The sequence below is a fragment of the Pteropus alecto genome, unplaced genomic scaffold, assembly GCF_000325575.1.
Source record: "Pteropus alecto unplaced genomic scaffold, ASM32557v1 scaffold94, whole genome shotgun sequence".
Lineage (NCBI taxonomy): Eukaryota > Metazoa > Chordata > Mammalia > Chiroptera > Pteropodidae > Pteropus > Pteropus alecto.
Genome location: NW_006437736.1, coordinates 4,003,032 through 4,012,505, shown reverse-complemented (window position 1 = coordinate 4,012,505; position 9,474 = coordinate 4,003,032). Strand labels below are relative to the sequence as shown.

Here is a 9,474-nt window from a genome sequence, read left to right as displayed (position 1 = left end):
AGAGGGTTTGGCCAGCAAATATGTTCCGATAAAAAGTATTTTTACAAACAGAACCGAATAGTCTAACCGCACAAATACATTGCTTGGGAGACCATAATAGACCACAAAAGCCTACAAACTGGTTTGAATGAAGATCCTCTGAAAATCCATCAGAGGATTGAAGCATAGAGTGCTAACTCTGTCAGTGAAGAGAATGGGCTCGAAAAACGTTGATGACTAGTGGAAGACGTAATAGGGGAGGCAGAGGAAGGTGTTAACGGATGTGGACCCCCTTGCTGCAGCCCCTCCCTAGCAGCCGGGCATTCTCCCCTCCCCCCTCCAGCCAGTGAAGAGCCAATGAAAGCCCCGCGGAGGTGGAGCTCCTACCTCCGGCTGACCACGCCCAGGGCACAAACCCGGGTGTCCACTCCAACCCCTTACACCCCGCTAGACGCCTGTCAGCTGAGCAAGTGTTATTTCCCCCATCTTATGGGTGACGAACACCGACGCTCAAAGGTCTTTTCTCTTTTTGGCTCTTCAGTGTAGCACAGTCTTAAAAAGTGATGATACGCTTCTGCACTTCATGCAAAGCAATTTGCCAGTATGTTGTAGGAACCTTGAAATGTTTCTCCCCTTTCATCAAGCAGCTCCACACTTGAGGGGGTGGGGGTGGGGGTGGGGAAACAAGCAAAATATCTACAATAACAATAAAAATCATTGGGAAAACAATACCGCTTATAGCATCGTTTATATCAGCACAGCACGGGAAACAACTTCAGGGGCCAGCAGAAGAGGAACGATTCACGTATTCTTTCTTTCATTTATTGGATCTATGAATTAATGTACTGAGCCAGAGGATGTCCTGCCTGGACTACCTCAGTGGCCTCTGACTGGTCTCCCTGCTTCCACCCTTGCCCACTACAGTCAGTTCTCCTCACAGCAGCCAGAGCGACCCTTTGAAGGGTAAGTCAGATCTTGTTCCCAACTGCCCTGCTTAAAGCCCTCTAGAACCTCCGCATCTCATCCGGAGTAAAGGCAGAAGTGCTTTACAGAGGCCAACAAGGCCCAAGGTGAGCCAAGCTCGTCAAGCCCTCCCGGTCTTTGCACGGGCTGTCCCCTCTGCTTGCAGTGTTCTCCCCGCGGATGTCCAGAAATTTTATTTGCTCACTTTCTTCAGGTCACCACACAAATGCGACATTTGATCACGGAGCCCTTACCACCCTAAATAAAATAACCCGGCTTTTTCTGTTCCTCTCTGTAGCACTTATCCGATATAAGATATATTGACTTTTTAATTTGTTTATTTTTGGCCTCCTCCCACTAGAATGGAAGCTTCCTAAACAAAGGCTGTTTCTGTTTTGCTCAGTGTTCTATCCCTCAGTGCTTGGCAAGTGTCTGGCCTACAGTAGAGCTCAATAAATACTTGTTGTTGCAGGAATCTAAGCTATGTACCGTTAGGCAATCTATTGTGGTTATTGAGGCCACGGCTCGTCAAACGCGGGGAAGAGTAGTAGAAAATGAGTCTGCAGCTCCAGTGCGTGTAGAGTCTCCCAGGCCTGGGCAAGGACGTCGTAGAGCTAAGCAGACCACTGACTATAGATAGGAGGCCCACATAACGATGGTCACTTAACCCCGACGAGTGGCCCCGGGAAGATTTGTGGGAGGAAATAAGATAAAAGCCAAGATTTGGAGGATGAGTAGACATGAGGCAGACTAAAGGGCATGAGGAGAGAGTTCTAGAAAATGAGAACAGCCTATTGGAGAGGCTAGGTAGGGGAAGAGAGGATGCAGCATGTTCGTGAAACCTGAAGGAAGCCCGGATGGCCGGGGCGTGCAGACCGGGAGAGGAGGAGGGGGAGAGGTGCGCTGGAAGGGAGGCAGGACGGAGCTGGCAGGACCTGACGGGTCTGGACTTTGTCTCGAGGCTCCGTGGAGATGTGGCTGTGGTAGGGCACGACTGGACACAGGGGCAATGAGGAGCCCATTGTTGCAATCGAGGCACGAGTTCATGGCCCTGGGACTGGTGGAGATGGGAAGAGGTGGGTAGAATCAGAATATACTCAGGATAGAGGAAGGACGAAACTCGTCATAGGCTGGAAGTAGCAGGTGCCATCACGGTTTGGAGAAAGAAGAGGTTTTACTCCTGGTCAGGGAATCGGGAAGGCTATTCATGGGGGAGTGGTGCGTGCTTGAGTGGGGTTCAAGGTCACACGTGGTGAGGAGGCAGAGAGAGTGGCAGGTAGGAGGTGCAGAGCCTGGAGCCCAGAAGTCGGGAATCATTCAGAGAATTGATCGACAGCAAGTCGTCTGATTTGGATGGAGCTTGGGGCTCATGTAAGGAGGTTTTGAGAGAGAAGGGAGAAGAAAAAGTGGAGTTACACAGTGACGGTCGAGCTCCAGCTGAGTCGGCTGGCCATGGAGAGGTGTCAGAGGTCTCTGCGGAGACGGGTAATGATCTGGATTATTCCCTCAGTAAATCCACTTGGGGACCTCAGTTATCCAGACAGAATGACTTTTGCTTAGGTTTTTTTTTTTTTTTTTTTTAAGCACAAGTGTTTGTCAGATTTCCACTTTACCGGCTGCGGGTAGATTTAATCTAAGGGGAAACCCCAGGCTGCCTGCTGATGTCACGGTCCTCTCCGCTGTCTTCCCCTTCCCCTAGCATATCTGGGGACAGGGCTCGCAGATTCTGTTCATATTAGAGGCCACAAGAACGTTTCCAAGAGGGTCAAAGTTAGGGGAATTGAAGAGAAATCTTCATTGAAGAGTAGATGAGTACAAGAAATGATTTCATTCCTTAAACACGCCTAACAGGTATAAATGGAGGAATATGACATAAAAGAAACAAAAGTTGCTGTTAAAAGAAGGGGCTTTGGGGCACTTTCATTCATCCAGAGGCAAGAATTTTGTTGCGGTAGAGCGTCCAGTCGGACTGGGTACATTCGGACGTGCATCATGTGAGCTGCGTGGCTTTGTGCAGATTACTGAGCCTCTCTCAGCCTCCGTTTACTGTACAGAGGGACCAGCAGTGGAACCTGGCCTGTCGTAGTGATTAACTGAGGTAATACATGTAAAGTGCTTGGCACAGTGCCAGAGCCAGGGCTCGGCTCCAGAGCCTGTGGGCTTAACCATCCTATGCCATTGCTTCCCAGCTCGCTAGGGAAACCGAGACGGCGGGCATCTAAGGCTTCGTGGGAAAGGTCACAGGGCGAGTGGAGAGGCTGAGAGAGGAGCTCCTCAGGGGTGACTGGGGCACAGCGTGGGTTTGGCATTCCAGAAAGAAGAGATAGCATGTGCTGGGGTAGGACCAGTATATGCCTGAAGCTCAGGGAGCACGGTGTGGGGGGCAGGGGGGGAGGGGCTGGATTTGAGGCTAGGGAGTTGGGCTGGGGTAGGTCACAGAGGTCCTCATGGACCAGCCCTAAGAGGCTAGATTTTGGTCCAGCGTAGGTAGCGAGAAGGCACCCACTGTTTTCAACAAAGAAATGAAATGATCATTTTGGGATTTTAAAAAAGATCCTGCTCTCAGGGCAGCAAGGCTGGAGGAGGCGCAACCAGTTAGGAGAATGTGTTTGGGGTCCAGGTGAGAGATCATGGTGGCGGGGGGTGGGGGGTTGCTCGGCCAGTGGCAGGGGATACAGAGCAGTGGCGGGGTTCAGGAGATGTCTTGGGCAAAACCAACAGGACATGGATTGTGTAGTGTCAAGAAAAGAGTGGAGTCTCTCCCGCTTTTGCCTTGGGTGGCTCCGGAGAGGGTGATGCTGATCATAAAGACGGTGAAACTGTGTGTATCGATGCAGACATTATTCAGAAGGGATATTAAACCTATCAGCTATGGAGGGAATCGTAGATTAAATCGATTGATGACTTCACAGGCCCCGTTCCACGACTCGATAACTCCTCAAGATCATAGTGCAAAGAATTGCAAACACATTGACTGCATGTTTTATTGCCTCGTAGAGGTAGAACAAGCATTTCCTAGAGGCTCTCTGATGTGTCTCTAGACCAGAGTCTGTGGCCCCTAGTACCTTAGCCCAGGGCCAGGCCCTGCTGTTTGCTCTGTGCACGTTATGTGAGACACCATTGGGATAAACACTTAGAAAGATTTCAGAACTTTGCCACCCTCTTCAACCAAGGAGTAATAAAACTTAGCAATAACAACAACAGAAAAACAATATAGCTTCTTAAAATTATCTACATATTGTTTTTAGGGAATAGGGAATGATTTTTTTTTTTAAAAAAAAAAGAAAAAGAAAGAAAAACAACCACTATAACATTCTGGTATATTTTTGGTGCTGCTTTCAAGATTAGCTTGAACCTCCTTTGTCAATTAGGACTATTTCTAGTAAGAAAATCCTCTTCTGTTTGCAAAAAAAATGTTGATTTCTTATACAAATGTTATACAAAACCCTTTTGTTGTACTCACAATTCGACTACCCTAACAAACATCCATTTTTATTTTTCCATATTTCCTTTCTGTTCCAATATTTGTGTAAACATAAGTTATAACCATAGCATAAATGTCGTTTGAGGTCTGCTATTTCATATAACATTGTGTCATAAGCATTTTCTGTATTGTGACATAGTTGTCGTTACCATCATTTTTAATGCCTGTATAATATCTTATTGAGTATATGTAGAATCATTTATTTAGCCAGTTCCCTATCACTGGACATTTATTTTTTTTTCCAATTTTTAGTAGCCTTGCACATAGCTTTTTCTTATTTTAGATGATTTCCTTGGAATGAATAAATCACAGTGTATAAATGTTTTTATTGTAAAAGTAATTATGGGAAGGGTCGCATTAATAAACGACATTACCAGCAATGAATATTTGTTTTACCACCTCCGTGACAGCACTTGATAGTATTATTTTCAAATGGTATGCTAATATCAGAGCATTAAACAGGGTACCTTCCTGTGGAGCCCGTCTGCATAGGAGAAATTTCCCAGATGGAAATACAGGAAAATTTCTGGTTTTCCTCATCAACTAGAATGTGTTTATCTTATAGATGCCGGGACGCTTGTAACTTTATTGAATTATCATCTTTCCTCGGGTAGGTAGGAAACTCCGAACCCAAATCAACCCACTTTTAACCAATGTGAAGAACCCCCCCCTAACCCGGCCCTATTTTTATGCTTCTAGTATTTTCCCTCAATCTCTTTTGGCATATTTATATCCGTTCATTATCGTGCCTTTGTGAACAGCTGCTTCAGATCTTGGCTCTGACACCAGTCATGTGACAAAGGCCTGGACGGCATATTTGGCCAGAGGTTCAGATTAGCGGCCCGAGGTGAGGAAGCCACGAGACCCTGGTGTGGTCTCAGACTGCATAACAGGACAGAGCGCTTAGCCCTGTCGCTGACAGCCGGGGTCCAATCCCATTCTGAATAGGTCATTTTCCTGGGATCACAGCCATTTGAGAGGGACGTAGACAAAGTGGGAAGCCCACGTCCTTCGTTTACAGGAGGTAGAGTTAAAGAAACCAGGGATACGGTACCAACAGAGTGATGCCATTGGAGAACTCAGAGAAGGATCGCATCATTTTGTTCTGTATCATCACTAGGAGACGACAAAGTGGCATCGCAATGTCATTTCCTTAGATTCGCTAACTATACTCGTGAGGAATGCAGCGTGCGCTGCCCCATCCATTCTCCACACTGGAGACAGGTTAGCTTCTTAACGTCCAGACACGGTCATCCTTCACACTACCCATTCTAGATGCTCAGCATCCCTCTAACTCGTCCACTTCTTTCCATCCCGCCGATGCCAATTTAGTTGAAGCCGCCATCATCTCTCCCTCCGATTAGGGGAGGACTACATAAACCCCTGAGTCCCCAGATGTCGGGGAAGAAGTCTAAGGCACAGAGAGGTTAAACTTTTTCCAAGTTCAGACAACTAGCAGGGTCACAGTAAATGTTTGTTGAATGAGCAAACCAGGCAATGAGAGTATCCGTGGATGGAAGAGGGGAGGGTATGAATGGACCCACAGAGATTCATCCCCAGCTCTGAGAAAGTGCTCAGTGTTCATGCCCTACCTGTGGTCAGTGAGCGCTAGGGAGGACAGCATGCAGCCTTGCGCGCTCTGACCATGGGTGCCTGCTCCATGCTGTACTACAAGGGAAGGGAGTCGGGCAGAATTTGGTTAGACCTCAGAGAAAAGTCCCTGGAAGTAAAAGGGAACGAGTCATCAGGACAATCAGTGGTAACAGTGGGTAACATTTATTGAACCATTACTAACTGCCAGGCACTGGTGCAAATTATTTACGTATGTTTATTCTTCAGCTCAGCTCATCACAAAAAATTCCCTGAAGTAGGGGTTATTATCATTCCCATTTGATAAATGAGGAAACGGAATCATTTGACTGTTAAAAAACTGGCCCAGGGGCTCTCGACTCACTCAAAGCTGAGCTTGGATCTAATCCAAGCAGTCTAATTCCACAAGCCGTTGCCCAAGGACCTGCACTACCCTGCCTCTCCACAGACCTCAGCTCTGTCAGCACCAAGGATGAGGCCCTTTAGTTGTATTTTCACCTGGGCACATGGCCCCATCCTCCCAGATTTCTGGCAAATGTGTGTGGTTGTCCTGGACAACAGCAGTTAGCATCCTCCACTCTGCAGATGAGTAAAGGATAGCCTCGGGGGCAGGGGAGGGCTTGTTCCTTCATTCATCAGAAAAGGATTGAGCTCTTCCCGTGTGCCAAGCCCTGTGCCAGGTCCCTGCCGTCATGCAGCTTCCATTCAGGTGAGGGAAGCAAGAGAAAAAAAGCACTCAGAGGGTGGGCCAGCAAGCTCACTGCAGAGCGCTAAGCGGGAAGCACACACAAAGCTGGGCCACGTGATACCGAGGGACTGCCATGCGACTCTGCATCGGCTCATCGGAGGAGGTCGCTGGGCAGAGGCACCTCCCTCAGAGGCCAGCCTGTGGTGAGGGAAGGAGCCAGTCTTGTGAAGATCCAGGTGTAAATGCATTCCAGGCAGAGGAACGGCAGTACCAAGGCCCCCAGTGGGGAGCAGGTTGGGTTGTGTTTCTGGGACTAGGAAAAAAAAAAAAAGCCATCGTGTCTGGGACCCAGTGAGTAAGGTTGAGAATGGGACAAGGGAAGGCCAGGAGGTAAGCAGGGACAGGTTACAGAGGCTGGGGGTGGGTTTTAGTTCCAGGGGCGCCACTGGAAGCCACTGGCGGGCTTCAAGCAGGGGAGTGACAAGTTCTGGGTCAACAGGTACTCTCCCCGACGTTGTGAGTAGGAGGGGTGAAGCTCAGAGCCACCAAGTGAGCCCCACAATCACTCAGGCGCACCCCTCCCACGTCCCTGAGGCCAGGTGTCTTCTCGGGGTCCTGACGGACTCCTAATAAGCCAATGCAACCAAGGATATATGTTCTCCCTTCTTTAGACTGCTGTTTGTTCAGTGCAGTCGCTGTGCTCCCAGCTTCTCCTGACGGATAACGGATTCTCGTGTTGACTTGCAGATCATAAGGCAGCAGTTTCCTCAGCTGACCACCAGAAGACTCGGGACCCGAGGACAGTCCAAGTAAGCACCGAAGCCCTTCGCCTGCAGGGACCCAGACCCCAGGCCTTTCACCCTGAGCTCTGTCTACAGGCCTGGCAGGAACTCCATGCCTAGCCAGAGCACGGAGGCACGTTAGACAGCCGGCCATCTCTCCCAGGACCCCCGAGAGAGAGGACGTCTAAAGCCCAGGGCCATCTGGCCCAGCTGCTTTAAGGAATCCGACTTTGTACCACCCTGCCTTTAAGGGCTTTTGTAAAATTGTCTGGAGCATCATTTAAAGGAGCACCTTGTAGCTTCTCGGACAATCTCCAGGTTATTTGGATTGTTTCACCGAGCAGCTCGCTGCTCTCATAGTATCCAGCCAGCCGGTGGAGCGGCCTGTCCTAATTTCTGAGAGGGAGATGGGGAGGGGAGGCTCAGCCATACCGTGGTGCACAGGGCATAGTGCTTTCCACTCATCAGTCCTGTCAACCAGTCTAGCGATATTTGCCTCACACTTTCTATATGTCAGATAATACGGTGCTGAGTGCTGGGGACACAGGAGTAACCAAGTCACTGTCCTCATGGAGCATACGTTCGGTGGGGGGAAGATAGACAGACAATCAGATCGTGACAAAGGGCTGTAGAGAATAACAAAAGGGAAGTGGCCTGGTTGAGAAAGCGTAGTCCCGGAAGGCCTTTCTGAAGAGGTGACCTGAGGGGTGGGAAGCCTATGGAGACACCTCCTAGGTGTGAGTCAGGATGGAGGGAATCTGCCTGTACTGGTCAGGCTTCACTAAAATCTGGATTTATGACTTGCCTAGAAGGGCATTTCAAAAATTGTGGGACATTCATAGGCGTTCCATGGCAAAGGTTCGTGGCCACGTGAGTTTGGCGAGCACTGAGTTAAACAGGTTCCTTGATGCAGGACTTCTCAGAACCTTGATTATGCTAATATACACAGTGAGTTCACAAGGGGGTGCCTTATTATACAACATTTCTAAACATTTTGACCAGCCGAGTAGCAGGTCAGTACCTGCCAACGACTCATAAAATACTGAAACTTTTTAAAAAAACAGACCACGTAAGACTTTAAGACGTGTCACTAAGGGTGATTCAAAAGCGGCGTGTCCAGTGCTGCCCCCTCACTCTTCCCGTTCCTGAGCAGCATGTTCCCATCTTCCCGGGGCGGGTTTATCTTTGGAGCCAAGATAGGTAAAGAAAGCAGATGATCAAACTGGGAAACACCTTTTTTGGTAAAGTTCTGAAGATAGTGAGACTAATTATTTTTGTGTCACTCAGAAGCTCTGGGGGCGATTTCCAAAGAGACATACAGAAAAGTTTTTAGCCAGGGACATTCTGGAATACATTTCTCATAGTTTTCCAAGGTGACTACTCTGAAGAATAAATCTTGTTTCATACTGAGAAATTCCGGTATCCGTTTTAAAATGAGGTTTTCAGCCTTTTTAAGAGTACAGAGTACGAAAGCCAGATTTTTCCTTTCTTGGTTGCTGGTAAGCACAGTAGTTAGCACACAATGGGTGATTCACAGTGTTGGCTGAACAGATAAGTGGATGGATGGAAGAAGGCTGAATGCGTGGAAATGAATTATTTTTCTCCCGCTCATAGTCTCTGGAGAGACACTTACTCCAAAACATAGTTGCCCATTTCTAACATGAGTAGAAATAGATAGTAAAGATAGTAATAATAGAACAAAGTTTTCTCATCCTGTATAAACTTGGAGAAAGTCTCCTTCTGTCCGCATGTGCGAGCCTGTTTTTTTGTTCGTTTGTCTTCGTTTTTCTTTAGCCTAGAGGTTGGCATATTGGGCAATACTTCCTTAAAAATTCCATGTACTCAATTTCCCTCTTTCCTCTCTATAAGAACCCTCCAAGGCTGGTCACACCGCCAACCAATCAAAGGTAATCAGAAGCTCTAGTCTCCAACCCACTGTTGGGCCTTATAGAAAAAAATCCCTCAGCAAATTTACTTGACAGAAGACA

At 48.0% G+C, this 9,474-nt stretch overlaps 1 protein-coding gene and 1 long non-coding RNA gene across 2 annotated transcripts in view; one reads left to right on the top strand and one right to left on the bottom strand.

The window, feature by feature from the left end:
- The window catches only part of RFX4 (regulatory factor X4), a 120,881-nt gene that overhangs the window by 45,947 nt on the left and 65,460 nt on the right, over positions 1–9,474 (top strand). Inside the window, 1 exon segment of the mRNA XM_006914517.1 lies at positions 7,452–7,513. Within this exon segment, the coding sequence (XP_006914579.1) occupies positions 7,452–7,513 (62 nt within the window).
- Positions 6,239–9,474, bottom strand: part of LOC112481887 — an 8,282-nt gene continuing 5,046 nt past the window's right edge. The window contains exon 3 of the long non-coding RNA XR_003047096.1: positions 6,239–7,017. This is a non-coding gene — a long non-coding RNA (uncharacterized LOC112481887). The remainder of the gene's footprint in view (positions 7,018–9,474) is intronic.